Source organism: Abramis brama (genome assembly GCF_963993115.1).
Source record: "Abramis brama genome assembly, chromosome: 2".
Classification (NCBI taxonomy): domain Eukaryota; kingdom Metazoa; phylum Chordata; class Actinopteri; order Cypriniformes; family Leuciscidae; genus Abramis; species Abramis brama.
This window is the reverse complement of record NC_139964.1, coordinates 14095633-14121609: the sequence shown is the minus strand read 5'-3', so window position 1 is coordinate 14121609 and position 25977 is coordinate 14095633. Positions and strand designations below refer to the sequence as shown.

The 25977-nt window shown below is 40.2% G+C and overlaps 1 protein-coding gene across 2 annotated transcripts in view; it reads right to left on the bottom strand.

Moving 5' to 3' along the window:
- The window catches only part of LOC311077707 (B-cell receptor CD22-like), a 30124-nt gene extending 4602 nt beyond the window's left edge, over nucleotides 1-25522 (bottom strand). Inside the window, exons 1-10 of one of the 2 annotated variants that reach the window (XM_084106306.1) lie at nucleotides 25428-25522; nucleotides 23952-24008; nucleotides 23210-23560; nucleotides 22863-23111; nucleotides 22533-22775; nucleotides 22362-22464; nucleotides 22232-22277; nucleotides 21968-22054; nucleotides 21821-21880; nucleotides 18348-21604 (exon numbers count right to left, since the gene is read on the bottom strand). In XM_084106306.1, coding sequence (XP_083962432.1) covers nucleotides 21578-21604; nucleotides 21821-21880; nucleotides 21968-22054; nucleotides 22232-22277; nucleotides 22362-22464; nucleotides 22533-22775; nucleotides 22863-23111; nucleotides 23210-23560; nucleotides 23952-23994 — 1209 coding nt within the window. In that variant the 5' untranslated portion in view covers nucleotides 23995-24008; nucleotides 25428-25522 and the 3' untranslated portion in view covers nucleotides 18348-21577. Of the gene's footprint in view, nucleotides 1-18347; nucleotides 21605-21820; nucleotides 21881-21967; nucleotides 22055-22231; nucleotides 22278-22361; nucleotides 22465-22532; nucleotides 22776-22862; nucleotides 23112-23209; nucleotides 23561-23951; nucleotides 24009-24580; nucleotides 25007-25427 lie in introns of those variants that run through there. The other variant, XM_084106305.1, reaches the window with a different exon arrangement.
- Nucleotides 25523-25977: the final 455 nt, after the last annotated feature.

Below are 25977 nucleotides of genomic sequence, written 5' to 3'. Positions count from 1 at the left end.
TGATGACGTATGGAACAGATGAAAAATTTTTTTTGAACAGGGACTCATTGGTCAGCTCTGTTGCCTCACAGCAGGATTCCTTTCAGTTTGCATGTTCTCCCGTGTCAGCGTGGGTTTCTCCAGGGGTACTACGGTTTCCCCCACACCACATGTAACGGAGGCCAGCTAGAAGACGCTGTGCGAGTAAACCTCACTCCTCTGATCTCAATAGGCGCTCTAGCGGCAGACATTAGAGGCTGCAGTCTTTAGCCTTCTTGTTACAGCGCCTGACTCTCACGCCGGAGACTAGGGTTCGAGGCCCACACAGAGCGGGGCGAGTAGGACCGGGGTGGAGGGGTACCATAGAGAGAGGTATCATACAAATAAATAGTTAAAAAATCATATATTGTGATTTCTGGATTTTTTTTTTTAGATTATGTCTCTCACAGTGGACATGCACCTACGATGACAATTTCAGACCCCTCCATGATTTCCAAGTGGGAGAACTTGCAAAATAGCAGGGTGTTCAAATATTTATTTTCCTCACTGTATATAATAGCCAGGGAGAAACTCAGGAGAACACATTTACATTAAAACATAGACAATACCAGAAAAAGAACTGAATGAACTGAAGGATTAAATATACACAAGGGAGGATAATCAACAGAACAGAGAACAGGTGTTTGACTAATTAACAACTATGAAAACTAACAATTACAGGGAACTCATATAAACAGGATCAGAACCAAAAAACTAAAAAGAAAAAAACTAAATTAAACATAACCCTAACAGTAATCTATTACATTACACACATTGCCTTGTTTATCACATTAATTTGAATAAGATATGCTTGGTATAAATACATATAACCTGACTGTATTATGCAACAGTTATTTTTTTTTTTCAAACATTTGTTGCATAATACTGATTACACAACAAAAAGTATTGTATTTTTTGTTTTGTTTTCTTTAAAGCTACACTGTGTATTTTTTTAAAGTTGATTCTTAGCAAAAACACTTTGTTCTTTCAAAATTATATGTGCTCATTCATGTGTAATTACTTCTACCAACTAATCAAGTATTTGAGTCGCTCGAATGGCAGCAGCCGTGTTGTGCGTCCATCTTGAAAATACATTAGCCAAAGAGGGACATACCTGGAAATTCAAGCCTTGCCTTTCGCGCTTTTACACTTGGTGTCACCGTGACGAATGCGAGAGGGAGATTACTTGCGACTGTCGGCAGATTTGAAAGCCTGTTGAAGATGGAGGATCACACCTATTCTCAAGGACATGGAGCAGAGTCGCCAAGGAAGTGAAAGAGAGAATTAAAACGACAACACGACAGGCAAATCAACAAGACCAAAGTCAATATTGGAGTGGCTTTTCCAAGATGGAAAGAGCTCATGAGGAGCAAGGATTTTAAAAAGTTGCCTGCTTTCTTCTCGACAGGTAATTCAGCCTATTTGTGTAAATGCAAAGTTTTATAGTTGATTGTTTAACTATAGCATGTTTGTGGATAACGCTAGAACGACGTCTAGGATACTTTTCCTCACGTCAATGATGAAAAGGATTGTTTACCTTGTAAATAATGCGGCCACCGCAGGAGTTAAAACGCCCTCGTAATGGGAGGGGCTGGAAAGTAATATTCAGTTAATAGTCATAAACAATTTCACCGCTAGATGGGAGAAAATCTTACACAGTGTAGCTTTAAAAAAGAGAAAAAAATGTTGAGGTACTTACAATAGAAGTGAATGGGGCTAATTTTGGAGGATTTAAAGGCATAAATGTGAATCTTATTATTTCATAAATGCATTTACAATCAGTATTTTGTTCAAATATGTGCATTATTTGAGCTTTAAAGGTGTTTAAACCATTATTTGAACAGCTGTTTTAGTGTGTTGTGTTTATGGTGTGGTGTTGTCATGACAACGGTGTGTAAAATTGAATATAACATAAAATGTTAAAATCACACATATTGTTCATGTTTTGTGAATGTATTATTGAAACAGTGAGCATTTAAATGTTTTAAATATTAGCCCCAATTACTATCATTTTTAAAGAAAGGGAGGGACGAGTGAACTCTACTGGCTTTGGAAAGAAAACTTTAAAGAACATACTCACACATGACATTGAGCTGAACAGCAGGAGAGATGTGAGTGTGTCCGTCTACAGCACAGCTATATCTGCCTGAATACTCTCTTCTGACTGGATTGATGAAGAGTTTGTTACTGTATTTATTCTCAGTTAATATCTTCTGTGAGTTTCTGTACCAGATGAATGTTGCTCTGTCAGTCAGAGCGCAGCTGCTTTTACATCTCAGAGTGACTGAATCTCCCTCTGTCACTCTCTCAGGAGACTCCACCTGAAGATCTGAACACAACACACACATTATATCTAGTGCTGCTGTCATACACTGATTATTATTCAACATAATGCACAGAAGAAGAGATAAACCTCATCAAACTCACCTGTGACATTAAGAGTCACTCACTCCTGGAGAACTAACCCATTTGTATTGATCAGTGATGAAACTGCAGTAGTACTTCTGTGAATCCTTCAGTGTCACATGACTCAGTCTGATGGTGCAGTTCTGCTGTGTATCTCCCAGATACTGAAGCCTCTGTGTCATGAGTCTGGTTCTTTTCTCTGACTTTTCCTGTCCTTTTCCCCCCTCTGCTGGTCACTACCTCTCTTTTTCCCTTTTTTCCTCCTCAGCTGACTCTCATTAGCTGTTATCTCGCTGATTCATTTCACCTGTTCTCTCCCCTAGTCCGCTTGGTATTTAATGTTCCCTGTTTTCTTGCCTTTTGCCGGATTATTACGTTTGAGTATGATGCTGGTGGTCTATCTACGAACCCTGCTGTTCCTGTCTTGTCTTGTCGTGTCCCAGTCCTGTCTACTTACTGGTTCAGGTCAGCTAAGCCATTTCACTGTCTATTAATCTTCTCTTCTACACTGTGTCCAGCCCTCCCGCTGTCGACGAACGCCCTGAGCTGTGTTCTGTGCGTTGCTGCCGCCCAGCACGTGGAGACGAGAGGTCTAAAGTCTACGAGCCGGTCTCCCTGAAATCTGCTGCATTCCAGCCACGAACGAGAGAGTTATGAGAGAGCTGCTGACCCGTTTATAGGGGACCTTCTTCAGAGACCGTCCTGTTATCTTTTCTAAAGACTTTTGCAGTCCACCTGTGTTCCTGTTTGAAGAGACTACTTTACTTCGCATAACCTGCAGCTACCTGTGTTCCTGTTTGAAGAGACAGTTATTTCTGCATAACCTGCAGCAACCTGTGTTCCTGTTTGAAGAGACCTTTTCACTGCTCTCTCAATAAACTCTAATCTTTCAATTGCATTTGGATCCTATCTCTTCCTTATCACAGAATAATCCGGCCCGCTGATGGATCCAGCGAACGAGAGAACCATTCACACGGCTGTTGAACTGCAAGGTGCAATGTTAGGAAGACATGATGAGGAACTTACCGCAACTCGTCGCGTGGTCGAGACGCTGGTTGCGCAGCTATCTGATTTATCCACCCAAGTTCAGTTGCTCAGGAGAGATCCACCGCCGCCTCCAAGGTCGCCTGACGCACCGGAGCCGCGTGTCAATAATCCCCCGTGCTATAGTGGTGAGCCCACTCAATGTCGCTCGTTCCTCACGCAATGTGAGGTAGTTTTTTCCCTCCAACCAGTCACCTATGCCCATGAGCGAGCCCGGGTAGCTTATGTCATTTCACTCCTGACTGGGCGAGCCCGTGATTGGGGAGCAGCCGCGTGGGAAGCAGAGGCAGAATATACCATGCGCTTCGACACCTTCAAGGATGAGATGTTGCGGGTATTCGACCGTTCGGCCCATGGTGAGGAGGCTTCCCGCTTGCTCTCTTCACTCCGCCAGGGAAGACGATCCGTGGTGGATTACTCCATAGAGTTCCGTACTCTCTCGACCACCTGCGGTTGGAACGAGACAGCTCTCGCGGCGCGCTTTCTAGAGGGACTTAGCGCTCATGTCAAAGATGAAGTAATTGCCCGTGAGCTGCCTACAGGTCTCGACCCACTCATTGATCTCGCTATCCGGGTAGAGAAACAATTTGATCTTCGCCGCCGCGTCAGGGGCGCTGACTCCACCTTCTCTTCTTCGGTAGCAGCGTCTTCTCCTCCTATCTCCATTCCTGTTCCTGAGCCTATGCAGCTCGGCGGTTTGCGTATCTCAGCAAAGGAGAGAGAACGACGTCTCGTTAATCGCCTCTGTATGTACTGCGGAGCTGCCAACCACTTTGTGTCGAGCTGTCCTGTAAAAGCCAACGCTTGCCAGTAGAAGAGGGGGTACTGGCGAGCGCGACTTCCTTGATCTCCTCGTCCACATCCTGCACAACCGTTTCGATAACCTTGAGCTGGGCTGGTACCACTGTTCCATGCAAGGCTTTAATAGACTCTGGAGCTGAGGAAAATTTCCTCGACGAAGCTTGGGCTCGAAGACAAGGTATTCCTTTGAGGAGCCGTAAACAGACCACACCCCTTTTTGCCTTAGATGGTAGCCCCCTGCCCAGTATCGATCTTCAGTCTTTTCCCTTAATTCTAACTGTTTCAGGAAACCATCATGAGACTCTTTCTTTTTTAGTTTTTCACTCTCCCTATTCCCCGGTAGTTCTAGGTCACCCCTGGTTAGTCAGACACAATCCTCACTTCGATTGGTCCTGTAATAGTATACTTTCATGGAGCCTGTCTTGTCATGTCAATTGTCTGTTATCCGCTAATCCTTCTGTTTCCCCTGTCTCTGTTTTTCAGGAGGAGCCGGCCGATTTGACTGGGGTTCCGGAGGAGTATCATGATCTGAGGGCGGTCTTTAGTCGGTCCCGGGCCACTTCTCTCCCTCCACACCGTCCCTATGATTGCAGCATTGATCTGTTACCCGGCTCTTCGCCTCCTCGCGGTAGATTGTATTCTTTAACGGGTCCTGAACGCAAGGCGCTTGAAAGTTATCTGTCTGATTCGTTAGCCGCCGGTACTATTGTCGCCTCTTCTTCGCCAGCAGGTGCGGGGTTTTTCTTTGTCAAAAAGAAAGACGGCTCGCTTCGACCTTGTATCGATTACCGGGGGCTTAACGAAATTACCGTTAAGAATCGTTATCCCTTGCCGCTTATGGCTTCCGCGTTCGAGCTTTTACAGGGGGCGAGGGTCTTCACTAAATTAGATCTGCGAAATGCGTATCATTTAATCCGCATTAAGGAGGGGGACGAATGGAAGACTGCTTTCAATACTCCACTAGGGCACTTTGAATATCGGGTTCTTCCGTTCGGCCTCGTCAACGCTCCTGCAGTCTTTCAGGCATTAATCAACGATGTACTGAGAGACATGCTTAATGTCTTCGTCTTCGTTTATTTAGACGATATTCTGATTTTCTCACCGTCTCTCCAAGTTCATGTCCAGCATGTTCGCCGTGTCCTCCAGCGCCTCCTGGAGAACCGTCTGTTCGTAAAAGCTGAGAAGTGTACGTTTCATGCCCACTCAGTCACCTTTCTTGGTTCTGTTATCTCGGCGGAGGGGATAAGCATGGATCCTGTTAAGGTACAAGCCGTTACCGAGTGGCCCATTCCCGAGTCTCGAGTCGCGTTACAGCGTTTTCTTGGATTTGCCAATTTCTATCGACGCTTTATACGCAATTTCAGTCAAGTCGCCGCGCCTCTTTCTGCTCTCACTTCGGTCAAGTCGAGTTTTAAGTGGTCAGAGTCAGCTCAAAGGGCTTTTGATCAGTTAAAGCATTTATTTACTACCGCGCCCATTCTCGTGACTCCTGATGTATCCAAGCAGTTCATTGTCGAGGTTGATGCGTCTGAGGTGGGCGTTGGGGGCGTTCTATCCCAGCGCTCAGACTCAGATAATAGAGTTCATCCGTGCGCGTATTTTTCTCACCGCCTCTCGTCTGCGGAGCGTAATTATGATGTGGGGGATCGGGAACTTCTTGCCATCCGTTTGGCATTGGGCCAGTGGAGACAATGGTTAGAGGGCTCTACCGTTCCGTTTGTAGTCTGGACGGATCATAGAAATCTGGAGTACATACGTTCAGCCAAAAGACTTAATGCGCGTCAGGCTCGCTGGTCATTGTTTTTCGCTCGTTTCGATTTTACGATCTCTTATCGACCTGGCTCAAAAAACGTCAAGCCAGACGCCTTGTCTCGTCTTTTCGACTCCACTGACGCCATCTCCTCGCCCCGGGAGATAATTCCGCCGGGGCGTGTAGTCCGCCGTCTGGGGTATTGAGAGGCTCATTAAGCGCGCTCTGTCTCTGTCTCATACGAGCGCTCCGCGAAACGTACCTAAGAACCTCCTTTTTGTCCCTGTTTCCGCTCGCTCGGCAGTCTTTCAGTGGGCTCACTCTTCCAAGTTAACTGCTCATCCCGGCGTTAGGGGCACGCTAGCTTCGGTCCGTCAACGATTTTGGTGGCCCACTTTAGAACGTGATGTACGTCGCTTCGTTGCCTCTTGCGTTGTTTGCGCTCAAACCAAGTCTGGTCATTCTCCGCCAGCCGGTCTTCTTAGACCACTTCCCATTCCGTCGCGTCCTTGGTCCCACATTGGTCTTGACTTTATTACCGGCCTCCCATCTTCGGCTGGTAATACAGTAATTCTAACCGTGGTAGACCGTTTTTCCAAGTCCGCTCACTTTATACCGCTTCCTAAACTCCCCTCTGCCAAGGAAACAGCCCAAGTACTGGTATCTCACGTTTTCAAGAATCACGGGCTTCCCTCTGACGTCGTTTCTGACAGGGGACCTCAATTCGCGTCCCAGTTCTGGAAAGAGTTCTGTCGTCTAATTGGTGCGTCAGTCAGCCTCTCGTCTGGTTTCCACCCTCAAACCAACGGGCAGGCTGAACGCACTAACCAGATTGTCGGTCGACTTTTGCGCAGCCTGGCGTTTCGGAATCCCTCTTCGTGGGTCGAGCAATTACCCTGGGCAGAATATGCTCACAATTCTCTCCCGTCCTCCGCCACCGGGCTATCGCCGTTTCACTGTTGAGGGGGGGGCACTGTCATGAGTCTGGTTCTTTTCTCTGACTTTTCCTGTCCTTTTCCCCCCTCTGCTGGTCACTACCTCTCTTTTTCCCTTTTTTCCTCCTCAGCTGACTCTCATTAGCTGTTATCTCGCTGATTCATTTCACCTGTTCTCTCCCCTAGTCCGCTTGGTATTTAATGTTCCCTGTTTTCTTGCCTTTTGCCGGATTATTACGTTTGAGTATGATGCTGGTGGTCTATCTACGAACCCTGCTGTTCCTGTCTTGTCTTGTCGTGTCCCAGTCCTGTCTACTTACTGGTTCAGGTCAGCTAAGCCATTTCACTGTCTATTAATCTTCTCTTCTACACTGTGTCCAGCCCTCCCGCTGTCGACGAACGCCCTGAGCTGTGTTCTGTGCGTTGCTGCCGCCCAGCACGTGGAGACGAGAGGTCTAAAGTCTACGAGCCGGTCTCCCTGAAATCTGCTGCATTCCAGCCACGAACGAGAGAGTTATGAGAGAGCTGCTGACCCGTTTATAGGGGACCTTCTTCAGAGACCGTCCTGTTATCTTTTCTAAAGACTTTTGCAGTCCACCTGTGTTCCTGTTTGAAGAGACTACTTTACTTTGCATAACCTGCAGCTACCTGTGTTCCTGTTTGAAGAGACAGTTATTTCTGCATAACCTGCAGCAACCTGTGTTCCTGTTTGAAGAGACCTTTTCACTGCTCTCTCAATAAACTCTAATCTTTCAATTGCATTTGGATCCTATCTCTTCCTTATCACACTCTGACTGTATTCAGGGTCCTCAGACAGATCTGGAAACTCTCCATTATCTTTCACCAGTGTTTTTGTCCAGAACGCTTTCATGATCTTATATCCAGTAGGGTATGTAAAAGTGCATGTCATTTTCACTGTTGAGTCCTTTAGTGCACAGATGTGTGAAGGAGAGTAACTCACACGTGAATTATACTGGCCACAAACTCCTGAAACACACATTAAAGGGATATTTCACCCAAAAATTCTAATTAGCCCATGATTTAATTTAGAATGTCATATACACCTAGGGTGACTTGAGGGTGAGTAAATCATGGGCTAATTTTCATTTCATTTCACTATTTTTTATATGAACTTTTTGATTGAATTATAACATTTATGTGAATGAATTGGCTTTTGAGAGAGAGAGAAAGAGAGAGAGACAGAGAGAGAGAGAGAGAGAGAGAGAGAGAGAGACGTGTGTGTGTGTGTGTGTGTGTGTGTGTGTGTGTGTGTGTGTGTGTGTGTGTGTGTGTGTGTGTGTGTGTGTGTGTGTGTGTGTGAATGATTGCATCTGTGCAGCATCTCTCTATAGCAATGAAGTTTAGAGTTTAATGAAAGCAGAGCATTAATATAGAACAGTGATTAAACTGACATGGAACTACCATTAAACGGTTTTATTGCACACCTTTCAGCCAATAAGAATTAAGTATTCAGACAGACCACAGTATAAATGACATTGTATATCTGATTAATGCAAAAAAAATTAAAGGGGGTTCAATGATTGGCAGATCCCAGCAAAAGAAAGTCACAAAAAACAGGTTTATATAATAAATGACTATGTAATGTTAATTATGTTAATTCTCCAATGACTCACTGTAAATCATGAGCAGAATCACCAGAGGAAGACGAGGAGCCATTCTGACTGACATCACTACAATTCAAAACATTTCCATGCATTAGATTTCAAAGAGAATATTTCCTATTGAATAGGCCAGAGGTTTCCACAGAAGTATTAATTATATTCACATATTAAGCATTGTAACTCTTACCGTGTTCTGGGGAGTCTGATGTCGGGCAGGAGTTAAACTGATTTCACATGATTAACACAGTTTTAAAATCCCCATGCTGGCAGAAATCGTTCCTTCCTCTTTCTTTGGTCCTGCCCTTGTGTGAGAAACTTCAGACAACTTTTCATCATGATCCAATGGCATGTATCCTAATCTAAAAAGTCTTTAAACCCCAAATTCTTTAACAATAGGAATCCTCATTTCCTATTGTTAAGGCATCTTGGGTTTAATGACTTTTGTCATCATTTTTTGGTCCACCACTTTAATTGAATCTCAGATTTATTGACATATTGTCAGATATTAACGTATTTACAGTTTTGCTTGCTTTTTCACATATTAAAACTGAAGAGATGTTTAACCCTTGTGTGGTGTTCATATTTTTGTTACTCAGCCAGTGTTCGTGGGTCTGGTGGACCCGCTGCATTTTTGGGTTTTTAATTCAACACAATCAAAAATGTTATGCTAAAATACTCAACAGATGTTTACTTCATCCCAATTACAAGCAATATAAACAGCATATATGGTTAATATTTTCTCTTTACCTTTGTTAGATCACATTTAAGAATCTATTCTTTTGCAACCTCGTGTGGGAATGGCAGGAGCAGAAACACAAAACTCACTCTTGCACTCTTTCACACTTACACACAATCTCTCTCTCACACGCACGCACACACACACTCATGCACACACATACACACACCCACAACACACACACAGACACACACAAAACACACACACACACACACACACACACACACACACACACACTCACTTGGATATGTGGTGTACGGTCACTCTCCATAGGCATAATGGTTTTTCTAATGTACAAACTGTATAATCTATCCCCCTACACTAACCCTACCCCTAAACCTACCAATCACAGAAAACTTTTGTCATTTTTTGAATTTCAAAAAACACCATTTAGTATGTTTTAGTATGAGGACACATCATAAACCATGTTTACGTTGTAATACCCATGTCATTATACACATTTGTGTCCTCATAAACCATATACAAGAACATACACACACTAACAGCAGGCCCTGACAGGAGGAGGACAGAGTAAAGGTACACAGGACCTACAGTTTCCACACTTTTATTAGCCCCGGGTCCAGTGGACCTGAACATCCTGTGTGTAATATAAATGTGTAGGGGAGGTGTACAGTGTGTTTTCATTGAAAATGTGTTCTGATATATATTCCTCACAGAAAATGAGCCAAGGCCAATGAGTCTCAGTTTGAAAAAAATAATTAATTGTATCATTTTTCTTTTGATAAAAAATGAAAACGGGTCCAACAGACCCGAACACCATACAAGGGTTAATATGAAGAGATGTTTAGATATTTATAAATCATATAAAAATAAAACGGTCCGTTTATACTGGCCACGGTTTCTTCCTGGAAACATGTTCTGAGTAATTTTGAAACATTTATTGAGTAAGGCTGGATGTTGTCACTTTGACCATAGAGAGTTATATTTTGACATCCTTGAGAAATGTTCTTTTTGCCTTCAGTTTGTTGGCAAAAAGAAAAAATAGAGAAGTGACAGGAGGTGGTGGATTGTGGTTGTTCGGCATATTTTTTAAAATTCTTCAAATTATCATATTGCATAACACTGCTGGAGCTAACGCTGCATTATCACAGAGTCAATAGAACAAAATTTGTATGCATTAATAATACTAATGTGACCACTTTATGACAATTATATCATCATCATTTAGTACCAACATCACCTAATCTCACTCCACCTTGGCTTTCTTTGCCACAACAAATGCGTTTTATAAACACACTGTTACAGCAGCCATAAAGTAAATCAAAAAGTCAAGGATGAAGAGCCCAAATGAAGCAAACACTGATCATCATAACCACAATCTGGTTAGTAATAAGTGAAGCTGTTAATGCTGTTTGTGGAGTTTTTAAATTAAGATATTTCCTCACCTTAAGATATTTAATTGATTTGACTTGCAGTTGATTGTTCACATGTCTTCCAATGCAACTTCTTAATTGCAGTGAAAATGAAAAATTAAGTATTTTAAATTAAGTATTTACTAATAAAATAAAAGAACAATTTAAATAAAAGAGTGATTTATTTGGTTGAACTAAGAAACAAAAAAACAAATTAGGTTAAATTAACATGAATGTTCAACTTGACAAATAACTATAAAGCTGAAATGTATTTAATATTCTGAGTAAATACAACTTAAAGGTGCTGTAGGTGATTCTCTGCAGAAACATTTTTTTTGACAATAAATATATGTCGTGTGTGGAAGCCGTAGGACCATAAAATGTTCGTTCAATCGTATCGTTAATCTTCACATAAGTCATCAGCGCGTTCACGTACGCTGTTAGTCTGGCTATCTTTTAATATTGAACATTGGTCTGGGGAGTCTGCTATGTATTTTCTACTCAACGGGCATAGTTCAAATGACACTGTACGCAATTGGACAGTCCTTCAACCAATCAGACCAATGATCTGGGTGATGTACTGGGTGATGAACTCCAGACAGGAAATGTGTAATCAAATGTGTTGATCAGCGGTTTGCAGAAGCAGCGATGGAATCGAACAAACAAACAAAAAAACATGAAAGTTGGTGGTATTTACACCCACTCGAGCGATTTGTGCTAAAAAGAAGCCATTGAGCATCGTCGAGAGGTTAAAAGGAATTGGACAGAGCCGTAACTTTGCAAATGCTTTCAGGAGGTGTGGCTTTGGACAACGATATGCAGGGAGGGTGGGACGCACGCTTTTACTAAGTCAGTGTAAAAAAATAAATAATAATAATTAACCTACAAAATATATAGTGGTGATGTGAGAAAATGTTTTTTTTACATTCAAATCAATTGGTTAGCAAAATGATTCACTGTTTTGAACTGTTATGCTGGCCAAACACATGTAAATTTGCAAAGGAAAGACCCGAACCAAGCTAGATAATACAATACAATTAAATAAAAGAGCACAATATCCTTGAATACACTGCTGAATATTTGCAGAATGTGCAGAACTTAATATGCAAGTGTGATATTTTATGAATAAATTAGTTTTATAGCTTATAGTTTCCATACAGTCCATACTAACACAGTATTATGTATTATTTGTATAATTAACTTCTCTTTTTGGTTTTCTATCTCATTTATAACTTAGACATGTCAACATCTTACACATTACTGACAAAACCCACAGCATTATCAGTCAGGATAGGGGATGAGGAGGGGTCGGGGAGATCAGCAGAAAGAAACAGCCATGGTAACAGCGTTCGTGTGTTGGTGGTTGGCTCTCTGCCTCTTCTAAAGCGGCCACAAAAGTCATCGCAATCAAGCTGCTATTGTGAACTTGCTGCTCCCCTTCAACAGCAACATTAACACGTGTCGAAAAGTCGCTTTGCACTCAGACTGTAAAAAAATATGGACGTAGTGTCCGTGACGTAGTTTTCTGAAGAGCATTTTTGAAGCTCAAAGTGGGCGGATCTTGGAACCGCAATAAACGAAAATGGGCAGCGAGCAGGGGGGCAGGGTTTCATATTTTCTTGAAGCTTCCCCGGGCGCCGCCATTGATTAGCGGACCATCACCTGCTGTTAGCATTCCATTGACTCCCATTCATTTTGGCGTCACTTTGACAGCGAATAACTTTACATCTGAGGCGTTTAAAGACTCCATTTGTCCATTATTTATTTCTAAAGAAACACGAAAATGTATAAACGGATCCATTACCTTGTAGCTTACGTTATGGCCCCGTAAAAGTAAAAGTTTTTGTAAAAATAGGCTAACGATTGCGTCATAACCACGCGACTCTCTGTCGCACAGTAGAGAAATTACCGTATGGACAGGAGAAGCTCGAGGGCAATCGGGGGGACATGGAGGCAAAATGACAAAATAATTAATCATATAATTTAGCAAAAGTTTCTCCTGCTCCTAGCTCAGGGACACCTCCTACTCACACTCTCCGTCTCTGCAAGATTCGGAAGGGAATGATTCAGATTTCTCTTGGCACAGCTACTAGAAGACAGACGGGATGCTCACGTCACATCTACGCCGTCAAGCTCAGTTTGAGACTGCGCAGTACGCTCAGCCATCAGGAAGCGAGTGCTTCTAATTGACTTCACTTGTCTCCGTTGAAACATATGGGGTCGCTGTGTCCAGTTTATATACTGTCTATGGCAGCGAGGCGGATTAGCTGAGGTGACGTGACACTAACAGACAGCAGACGAACGGCTAATAGTGACATCAGCAGCAATCCACCTGTCACTCAAGTGGCCACGCCCTTAATTATTCAGAACTTTTATAGTAGGAAAAAAAAAATACTATGGAAGTCAATGGGGTCCATCAACTGTCTGGTTACCGACATTTTTCAAAATATCTTCTTTTGTGTTCAGCAGAAAAAAGAAATTCATACAGGTTTGAAACAACTTGAGGGTGAGTAAATGATGACAGAATTTTCATTTTTAGGCGAACTATCCCTTTAATATAATTTAAACGGATGAGTTATACAAGATTCACCCCCCTCACAGTTGTCATGAAGGGAAAAATTTGTTATATAGACCAAAAACACTTTTTGCACCAGGCTGTAAATAATTTTTTTTCTGCTGTAAGCACTGCAACAGTTAAAAGCTGTCTACACTTGATGCAACAAAGTGACCGTTACAAATCCATTTGTTCTTCGTGTCAGAAGTAGCGCATGTCATAAATAGAAGTGAGCATCAGCTTCTTGTCAGGGGTTTATCGTGTCCCGCCGGATCCAGTGCCGATGGTTTCTATTGTCTTCAGTTGCGTTTCGCTGCTCGCGTCACATGCAGACACGGTGACATTGAAACTATTGCAGGTGTTTCTCGTTGCAGATTTTTCAGTTACAAATCTTTAAATTTTCATATATATATTTTTTTAATTTATTTGGTAGTTTGAGGTGGGGGTGCCAGATTTTGTTAAAGGTTTAAAAGGGGGGCATGATCAAAAGAGTTTGAGAACCACTGTTTTAGCATCAAATTATCAGAATTTCAAATTTCGTTTCACATTGTATGACCTAACAAAGCCTCATTTTCTGACATCACGTGCCTTGGCCAGTTTAATACGCACTTTAAAACACAGATATGAAACAGAATGTTGAGTCTTCGTACCTTTTTATCATTTAATGTTTTATTTAAAAAGGAATAAAGAGAAAAATCTGCCACATGCACTCTTTAATACACAGATAAAATGTATAAAATATTACAGAAACAACTCTAAACTCATTTATTAATTACACATTGACTGTTTATTAATGTCACACGAATATAATCCATTGCTTTCTGCAGAATGGAAACTCTGAAGATGCGTTTAAAGAAGGCTTTGCCTATCTTAGCGTTTTTGTTCTCTCTGCTGGTCTTTTTATATTCTGCACTGATTGGTTTTATTCAGTTTCGGGGGTTGGGTTGGGTTCAAACCCACATGGAAATAACCTATATAAACATATATGTTTTGATATAGGTTTTTAATATATGTAACATATATAAAATTGGCCGTTTTCCTATATTATATGTACATATATGCACGTGTACATATATGTACACATATATACGTGCATACATGTACCTATATAGGTACATATATGCACGTATATATGTGCGCATATATGCACCTATATGTTCACCTATATTTTAGTAAAATTATTAAAATCCATAGCTACTACACTGTAAAAAAAAAATCCCGTATACAAACGGTAAATCTCTGGCAGCAAAGTTTCCAGACGGATTCCGTTAAATTACAGCAAATAACCATTTCACAAAATTACAGGCAAAAACCATAAAAATACAGAATTGACTTTACAGTCAAAATTAATTAAATTACAGTACATTACTGTTGATAATGGCTTATTAAACCGTGGAAAAACGGATAAATGATGTCAAATTACATTAAAAAAAAACATTTAACTTTCAGGTTAAACTGTAAATTTAGAGTTTTATAAAGTTATTTTATAATAATGCTGTCTATCTACAGTAATTATCTTTTAATATATAGTTTTTCTGTGTATAATAACTATGAAGTTATGTATAAAAATGCATTAAATTCAAATACAAAGTTTGTATATTTGTATATTTGTTAATTTTTGCATTTCCAATTTCACAACTTTGACCAATCTCTAATTAAGTACTTAATAATAGCAAATGTACAGTCAATTTCTGTTAAATTAATTAAACGTATAAGTACAGAATACCTGCACATTTACAGTATTACTCATTAAACACTGAACATCAAGATACGTGAATGATAGGAAATACAATCTTAGTATATAATTTAGAACATGTAAAAATATCCACATTAAAAGGCAATTGCTGTATGCCTTTATACTCTAATATAACTTATTTTACACATTTACAATTACATTTTATCCAAAGTGACTTAAAAATTAAGAGAACAATAGAAGCAACAAGTGCAGTGACAAGTCCCAGTTAGTTTAGCACAGTACACATAGCATTTATTTTATTTTTTTTATTATTAAAACAAAGATTTAGTATTATTGGGTCAAGTGTTTATGAAAAGATGGATCTTTAGCAGTTTCTTGAAAATGTGTTGAGTTGGGCAGGTCATCCCACCAGCAGGGGGCAGTCCAGGGAAAGGTCAGTGAAAGTGATTTTGTGTCTCTTTGGGATGATGGCACCACAAGGCGCCGTTCACTTGCAGAACACAAGCTTCTGGAGACACATAGATCTGAAGCAGTGAGTTTAGGTCTTGCTGCAGCATCTGGATCAGTTGCAGAGGTTTGACTGATGCTGGAAGAGCTGCCAAGAGAGCATTACAGTAGTCCAGTCTGGATAGAACAAGAGCTTAGACAAGGAGTTGTGTGGCTCCGATAGGAAGGGCCAGATCTTTCTGGTGTTGTATAATCTCCCGCTTGCCCTTGATACAGATCCAAACTCGACTGATCAGCTAACCGTTGTGGGCGGGACTAAACAACGGAAACGTAATGGCAGCGAATTTGAATCTGCGTCATCGCGCGCACACACACACACACAAAACCCTGAATGTGCAGCAACGGAGATTTGGAAAAATATTAATAAAATATACATGAAATTATGGGAGAATAAGACAATGAAATAATGATCAGAATGAGCATCTATTTGCAAGACAAGATTAAAAGACTATAGCCTATGCAATAAAAAATAATTCAATACAGGCCTACTGTAGCCTATGTAGGGTAGGCTACTGTATGTACAAATACTATTATTTAACCTTAAAAAAACTCACTTTAACCCCCACATGCTTAATAATCTGTAAGGACAACATATTGAATAGATGCAGATTTCTGCAGTTATACCTTCTTTTCTTTGTTTTCTAATTTCACAGAAAAAAAATCTGTAAAATATTACTTTGTAAAAATACAGACAAGTTCCTTTTAAAAAACGTAAAATTGATGTAAAACCAAAATACAAGCAATTACCTGTAAATTTAATACAGAAAATATCTGTAAAATAGCATTCACTGTATAATGACAAAACGGTAAAATTCTGTAAAAAAAAAACCAGACCATTACTGTCAGGGATCACAGAGGATGCAGACAAGATGGTAAGGTTAATGCTTTTATTGCAGATATTGCGGAGATGCAGACAGAAGGTGAGTAAAAGCAACACAGAATAACAGTGAATGCTTAGCTGGTTGGTAATGTCTTTCTTTCTCTTTCTCTTGTAGATGATTTCGGGTAGCAGGCTGAAGAGGATGGCAGGCAGGACGGAACGGAGAGGAAGCGTAGCAGGTAAGTATCCAGGTAAGTGAAAGGGAGTCTGTGGGTCATGTTACGACGAGACCAGACACTGAGTGAAGGGTGACTGTGGATTATATGGGGAGTGCTGGTGATGGGACACAGGTGACGGTGATCAGTAATCAGGGGATAGTGAACGGGTGACTTGATGAGAGGGCGGAGAGAGGGAATGAGTGGGCGGAGGTGAAGATGAGCGTGGTGGTGGAGATGGAATCCTGACAATTACCTGTAAAATTACACTTTTTTTTTTACAGTGTAGGCAACATAAATAAAAGCCCAAAATGTAGAAATTTACATAATTTATTTACTTAAAGGGATAGTTCGCCCAAAAATGATATTTAAGCCATGATTTACTCACCCTCAAGCCGTTCGAGATGCATATGTCAATCTTTTTTCAGACGAACATATTTTCAGTTATTTTAGAAAATGTCTTAGATCTTTCAGTGGTTATAATGTGAAGCAATGGTATGGAGTGAAAACAGTCTCAAAACCTTCCACAAATGCACGCGAGAGATCCACATGCGTGCGCAGCAATCCACAAATGCACGCGAGAGATCCACATGTGCGCGCAGCAATCAACAAATGCACGCGAGAGATCCACATGTGCGCGCAGCAATCAACAAATGCACGCGAGAGATCCACATGTGCGCGCAGCAATCCACAAATGCACGCGAGAGATCCACACACGCAAAGCAATCCACAAATGCACGCGAGAGATCCACACACGCAAAGCAATCCACAAATGCACGCGAGAGATCCACACACACAAAGCAATCCACAAATGCACGCGAGAGATTATCTCTCTCACACACAAACACAGCGATCCACGAATGCACGCGAGAGATCCACACACACGCAATCGTGCATTATTGTCCTTACTCGCATTGCTTTGCTCACAACACAATTCACAACTTTGCTTTATCTGTACCTGTAATTTCAGAGTCTTTTGCATTGGTGTTCTGCCTTAAAAATGCCCCTGAATATGCGCTTTTGTATCTGTGGAATCTTTTGAGACTGTCGTTCCGCGGCCCTGATTCACAAATGCACACAAGCCTATCTGTCTCATAGACTGTGATCTGTCCCCATTACCTGCAAAGATGCTATATGGTGTCTTCCTCCAGAGGGCGCTAACCGGCCTTCGAGCTGAATCTCCCAAAGGGCTGGATTCATTTCGTTTTCGGACTTAGCGAGACAACTGAAGTCTAAACATTTTTCACTAAATATCATATACATACATGCAAAGGTAGAGTAAAACCAAACCCCTTTTTTATTCTTCAACGTGAAATCAGAATAGGCTATGTAACCTATTAAGAAAACCATAGGCCTACCCCACAGATAACAGGAAAGCTTTAAAGCATTTCTGTAACTGTTGGCAAACTACAAGGCTGTACGTTTTCTTTTGTTTATATAATTGTAGTTCTGAATGTACTTTGTGTAATGTAATAACCCCTCCCCTCACACACATATATTAAATGGAAATTAATATATTTTCAGCAATTACCTGTATGTTTTGCTTTCCTTATTTTTAAAGAATGGATGAATGCTTCCACATAATTTAACCAACAAAGTAAAATATTTCTTTCAAAAGAATCCACAAGTATTACCCTCAAGTAAACAATTCTTATGCAAACCATTACATGGAAAAGTTGGAAAGTGAGATTTGCGTCAGTTGCTCCTTTTGTGCTGAATCAGATGAACCAGTTGTTCATCTTTTTTTGATCTGTTCATTTACTATAAAGCTTTAGCAAAAAAAAATCAAAGTTTATTAAGAGTTATATAATAAAAATGGGGGAAAAGTATATTATTTCAACCAACTAAATAATGAGACTGGATGATATACTCAATTCAAGGCAATATTTATTTGGCTGCAACCACAACACAAAAACCACTTTAAATTGAATGGTTCATTAATTGCCAAACATGTTTTTTCAATCTGCGAAAACAGGAATAGTTCACCCAAAAAATGAAAGTTCTGTCACCGTTTACTCATCCTTAAGTTGTTTCAAACCTGTATGAGTTTCTTTCTTCAGCTGAACACAAATGAAGATATTTTGAAGAATGTCAGAAACCAGACAGTTGACAGTAGCCATTGACTTGCATAGTATTATTTTTTTTTCTACTATGGAATTTAATGGGTTCCGTTAACCGTCTGGTTTCTGACATTCTTCAAAATATCTTCATTTGTCCACACAGCCAGGATAACCAAGGAGTGGCTCTGTAAGAAGCATATCAAGGTTCTGGCGTGGCCTAGCCAGTCTCCAGACCTAAACCCAATAGAGAATCTTTGGAGGGAGCTCAAACTCCGTGTTTCTCAGCGACAGCCCAGAAACCTGACTGATCTAGAGAAGATCTGTGTGGAGGAGTGGGCCAAAATCCCTCCTGCAGTGTGTGCAAACCTGGTGAAAAACTACAGGAAACGTTTGACCTCTGTAATTGCAAACAAATGCTACTGTACCAAATATTAACATTGATTTTCTCAGGTGTGTAAATACTTATTTGCAGCTGTATCATACAAATAAATAGTTAAAAAATCATACATTGTGATTTCTGGATTTTTTTTTAGATTATGTCTCTCACAGTGGACATGCACCTACGATGACAATTTCAGACCCCTCCATGATTTGTAAGTGGGAGAACTTGCAAAATAGCAGGGTGTTCAAATACTTATTTTCCTCACTGTATATGTGTGTGAGGGGAGGGGTTATTACATTACACAAAGTACATTCAGAACTACAATTATATAAACAAAAGAAAACGTACAGCCTTGTAGTTTGCCAACAGTTACAGAAATGCTTTAAAGCTTTCCTGTTATCTGTGGGGTATGGTTTTCTTAATAGGTTACATAGCCTATTCTGATTTCACGTTGAAGAATAAAAAAGGGGTTTGGTTTTACTCTACCTTTGCATGTATGTATATGATATTTAGTGAAAAATGTTTAGACTTCAGTTGTCTCGCTAAGTCCGAAAACGAAATGAATCCAGCCCTTTGGGAGATTCAGCTCGAAGGCCGGTTAGCGCCCTCTGGAGGAAGACACCATATAGCATCTTTGCAGGTAATGGGGACAGATCACAGTCTATGAGACAGATAGGCTTGTGTGCATTTGTGAATCAGGGCCGCGGAACGACAGTCTCAAAAGATTCCACAGATACAAAAGCGCATATTCAGGGGCATTTTTAAGGCAGAACACCAATGCAAAAGACTCTGAAATTACAGGTACAGATAAAGCAAAGTTGTGAATTGTGTTGTGTGCAAAGCAATGCGAGTAAGGACAATAATGCACGATTGTGTGTGGATCGCTGTGTGTGTGTGTGTGTGGATCTCTCGCGTGCATTCGTGGATCGCTGTGTGTGTGTGTGTGAGAGAGATAATCTCTCGCGTGCATTTGTGGATTGCTTTGTGTGTGTGAATCTCTCGCGTGCATTTGTGGATTGCTTTGTGTGTGTGAATCTCTCGCGTGCATTTGTGGATTGCTTTGTGTGTGTGGATCTCTCGCGTGCATTTGTGGATTGCTTTGCGTGTGTGGATCTCTCGCGTGCATTTGTGGATTGCTGCGCGCACATGTGGATCTCTCGCCGTGCAATTGTGGATTGCTTTGCACACATGTGGATCTCTCGCGTGCATTTGTGGATTGCTTTGCACACATGTGGATCTCTCGCGTGCATTTGTTGATTGCTGCGCGCACATGTGGATCTCTCGCGTGCATTTGTGGATTGCTGCGCACGCATGTGGATCTCTCGCGTGCATTTGTGGAAGGTTTTGAGACTGTTTTCACTCCATACAATGGGGTCCAGCTGATTCAAGTCGCAAAATGTGCATGCATCCTTCACAAAAATAATCCATCCGGCTCCAGGGGGATAAACGAAGGCCTTCTGAGGGTAATCCGTGCAGTTTTGCGCGCGCCGACCGCCACCGGAAGCCAGTTATTTTCGTTTATAAAGTTTTAAATATGTATATTTTTACGACAAAACTGCACGGATTACCCTCAGAAGGCCTTCGTTTATCCCCCTGGAGACGGATGGATTATTTTTGTGAAGGATGCATGCACATTTTGCGACTTGAATCAGCTGGACCCCATTGCTTCACATTATAACCACTGAAAGATCTAAGACATTTTCTAAAATAACTGAAAATGTGTTCGTCTGAAAAAAGATTGACATATGCATCTCGAACGGCTTGAGGGTGAGTAAATCATGGCTTAAATATCATTTTTGGGCGAACTATCCCTTTAAGAACAATCAAATAGTACAAGAACAAAAATAAGACAAAACACTGAACAGAAAAAAATATATATATATATTTTTGATCTTCTCAGCTCCATGAGCTTCGAATTGAGAGATGTGCCTATCTGAGCTAGGCATCATGTATGACAGTTGCCAAAGTGAGATATGAGCTACAAAATGACCAGATCCTGCCATGAGCTATATAGGAGACATTATCTTGTATGTACATATAGGGCTTATATGTGGATATAAAGAAGCAATACAGGAGACCTATATGGCCTGTATGTGCACATATATGCACCTCAATTTTGCCTGTATGTGGCATATATACGCATATATGCAGCATATATATTATCATATACTGTATGTGCATATATGTGCACATAAACTGCATATAGGTTTCATATATGCGCATATATCCTCATATAGGTTCTTTCCATGTGGGAAAGAACAAGCGCTTGTTGAATCTGCCATCAGTCCATAGCACTTAAACAAGGCACTGCCTGTAAGTGGAGTTTAATTATTCTTGATTTTGGCATTTTGTATGTTTATGAGGGAGTGCATATAAAAGTAATTGTTTTCATATTTCTGCGTTATATTGTGTGAACATTCTGTATTAATTTCTCCTGTTGTACATTGTTGGAGTCGTCATTTGTGACAGTTTATTTATGTATTCTTTTTGTTTTTATATTGTTTTACAGATTTACACATTTATTCAGTAAATCTGAATGGTGTCAAGACTGTTTATTGAGTGGATGTGTTTAGCTTGCTGGGATGAAGCCAGTATAGTAGTTGTGATGTGGATCTGTCCAGCGATGGGACAAAAGCTGAGTAAAGTTTAGCTTGTGCTTCATCTTACTGTGGCGTCTTGCTGTGGCTACAACAGAAATAAGACACACATTTACATAAATCAACACTACAAATGGTACAAATAATCTGAGAAAATATATATATATTTCTGTCAGTGAATCGACTCGTATAATCCAACTCGTAACAGAAAGAAAAGACTGTTTAGTATCTATTGACTAGTTGATTGACTACTGAGGACATTGTTAATGAAATTTATGAAACTGAGAAGACTTGAGAAACTTACAGAAAGATTCTGATATCCAGAAGAGCCCGAATGGTGAACAGCAGGTCTGGGATGGACAGTCTATGGGAAAAACACATTGATTATTGATTATTTGACATTTGAATGCACAAACTCTTTTGCACATGTAGTTTTTGATATTTATCTTACTGTGAGTGTGTCGTAGAGGTCAGATGATCTGGACTTGAGGTCAAGAGCTGCATATGAGCCTTCACTGGGATCAGTTCTGGGATTGTTCTACAGGGAAACAGAGAGAAGGACTATCACCAAGAAAAATGAAAATCACATGAAACATGAAAATCAAAAGTGTAATCACTACACAGTGTGTGTTCTCACATACAATCCTGTAAAATCTTGAGTGTGGTAATATATGTTTTGGTAGCCTATGATTATGTGGTTATGTGGCCATCTCACCTCATACTCGTGTATTGCAGATCTGCAGTTTATCCTTTTCTTCTGACTGTTAAAAGACAAATGAAAACAAACCATTTCATTGTTTCATTTAATAATCAAATGTACAATCAACTGACCATTTTATATTTACATTTTATACAATACAATGATAATGATGATGATGATGATGATGAATATTCCTACACATCCCACTGGGATCCCCAACCGGACGAGCCAACCAGCACCACGACGAACTGAAAGAGGGAGAATATCATAATTAAATCTAAAAACTAAGAATGAAATGTGTTAATAAAAGCTTCACCTGTGACAGTTACAGCGTCTGATCTCTGAGATCCATGTTGATTGTGAGCCTGACAGTAGAAGCGTCCACTCTGTAGTGCACTGAAACTCTGTCCAGATCCAACAGCTGAGGGTTCATTCTCCTTAAACCAGCTGAAGTTCAGAGCAGGAGGGTTTGAGTCACTGATGCAGTTCAGAGTCACTGAATCTCCCTCCACTATTACACCAGATCCACTCATCAACACTGAGACGTTCTTTGGATGATCTAATAAGGACAAAAATTAAAACCTTGAATAAATTCATTCAAACACAATCTTCAAATTTTAAAAAGAACAAATGAATCTGCACTCACACATGACATTGATCTGAACAGCAGGAGAGATGTGAGTGTGTCCGTCTACAGCACAGCTATATCTGCCTGAATCCTCTCTTCTGACTGACTGCAGCAGGAGTTCATTGTTTCTGTCTCTTCTCTCAGTTAATGGCTGTGAGTTTCTGTACCAGATGAATGTTGCTCTGTCAGTCAGAGCGCAGCTGCTTTTACATCTCAGAGTGACTGAATCTCCCTCTGTCACTCTCTCAGGAGACTCCACCTGAAGATCTGAACACAACACACACATTATATCTAGTGCTGCTGTCATACACTGATTATTATTCAACATAATGCACAGAAGAAGAGATAAACCTCATCAAACTCACCTGTGACATTAAGAGTCACTCCAGGGTTACCAATCCATTTTCCATCAGGTTTATCAGTGATGAATCTGAAATAGTACATGTCTTCATCCTTCAGTGTCACATGACTCAGTCTGATGGTGCAGTTCTGCTGTTTATCTCCCAGATACTGAAGCCTCTGACTGTATTCTGGGTCATTAGACAGATCTGGAGGCTCAACACCCCTTAGAATTGGTCCTTTTGTCCAGAACACTTTCTCAATCTGATGTCCAGTAGGGTATTTATAAGTGCATCTCATTATCACTGTTGAGTCCTTTAGTGCACAGATGTGTGAAGGACTGTAACTCACACTCCAGTCAGCACTACTGAAAACTCCTGAAACACACATTAAAGGGATAGTTCACACAAAAACGATTGTTTCATAATTATTGACCCCGTGTTTCATTACATTCTTATTCTTTTTGTAGAACACGTGAAATTCTGATATTGCAAAAACATTAAAATAATCAATATTGATGCACATATTTATATTGTACATTAATTTCAGAGAGAATAATTTAAACATTTATCTAAAGTTATTATTCTTTTTTTAAAATTTTAGCTCTGCCTTTATTTTTTACTTTATTTTGATGAATTTTTTTTCACAGAAATTTGTTTGTGAAAGGGGTTTTAACAGGGTGCTGCCGGACTCATGGTTTTAAAAAAAAGAAAGACTTTGATGAGTGACTAAAGAACATTAAAATATTCTCCATCAGGAGCGACTCACCGTGAATCATGAGCAGAAACACCAGAGGAAGAGGAGGAGCCATTATCAGTGACGTCACTACAAGAACAATAATACAGTATCGCACACTCAATGATCATTATAAAACAAACTTTAGGTTTCAAAACATTTCCATAAGGCCTCCCTCATTTACACTGCAGGTCTTGATGCCCAATTCTGATTTGTTGCCTATATCCGATTTTTTTGACTGTCTGTTTACACGTTCTTTAAATTGTGACCCATATCCGATTCATGTGTTTACACTTGCCATAGGCTACTATCTGAAACATATTGCGCATGCTTAAAGGGTTAAATTATCTTGCACAGATGGACGAACACGAAATATGCTTCATGCTCTGCGATATGCGAAGTTGCCAAACACCACTTTTGAATAAGAAACAATGTCTATAAAACTCGTTAAAACTCCACGAATCACAAGCGTATCGGTGAGAACACTCGTTAAAACACACACCCGAACTTGACTGCACATCACATATTTTACATTATTGATACTACTTTCATTTGTAATGTAACGGACCAATCTACGGGACATAAATTAAGCCTTAAATTAAGGGGTTATTGGGCAGGAAATAGAAATGAACACAAAAAAAGTGCCTAGAGCCTGTACTTACACAACACTGACAGTGGAGTTGCGCTCAGGAGTAGGGCAGCTGTGGACGATTTTCTTTTTCTTTTTTGAGCAGTTGCGGATGAATTCTTTCTATGCACACACAATATGACGTCACACTCTGCGTGTATGTTTTAAAAATATGATTGAACATGTAAATAGTCCTAGCACTTTTTAAATAGCCCACTGAAAGTGTTTATTACAAATAAATGACTAAATGCTTAAAATGAATAAATGTAAATGAACCAAATTTTTTGTTACATTTACAATCCTGTGAAAACACTTCCCGTGCTCCTCTCCACATTCCTCTCCTACGATGACACAACGTTTCGTCTGGCCATCCGTCCCTTATTTGCAGATGTGCGTCGGGGTTTCTCTCGTCATTAAACCGCGGAGACGTTGCCTAATAACCTCAGAAAATCCGATCTGCCTGTTTACATGACAGTCGCATTGGCACATATCCGATTTATTTCCACATATGAATGAGGCCTGAAACCAATCTCGAAATATCCGAATGCATATGTTTTTTTCCTGTTTACACTGTCAGAGAACACATCGGATCTGTGTCGCATATGAGCAAAAAATCGGAATTGGTTCACATTTCACTGACAGTGTAAACGAGATGGGTTTGTCAGATAAGAGAGACATCAAACATGTGCAGTATTGGGGGTCCTCAAAGACCAGGATTGGGACCACAGGGATAACACACACAATGAGCATTATAAAACAATCTTTAGCAAACATTTCCATAAATAATGTTTCATTGAGAATATTTCCTTTTAAATAGTTTAGTGGTTTCTACAACAGTATTAATCTGACTATATTCACACAGTAACCAGCGTAACTCTTACCGTGTTCTGGTGAGTCTCTCCAGCCGGCGTTGAACTGATGAATTTCTTGTGGTTACACACTTCGTTTTAAAATACTTGCACAGACAGAAAATGTTTCTTCCTCTTTCTTGACTCCTGCCCACACAAGCAACTTCAGACAACTTTTCATCATGATCCAATGGCATTTATTGATATCTAAAACGTAATTAAACCCAAAATGTTTAACAATATGAAGAAGTTTGTCCACCAATTTGATAGGTCATGTACAAAGGTTTATTAAATTATAGGACGTATTTACAGTTTAACTTGAATTTCAGCATTTTAAGAGTGAAGGGATGCTCATAAATAAATTATATGATAAAAGTGTAATTTATTTATAAATAAATAAAAGTGGGTTTTTTAAACTTAGTTTTTATAGCCTTTTGTCCTGGAAACATTTTCTGTAGAATTATTGAGCAAGACACTCAAGATAGGAACTTATATTGAGTAAGACTGGATGTCGACACTTTGACAACCGACAGACAAGTTGTATTTTGACATCCTCAAGATAATATTTGCCTTCAGTTTATTG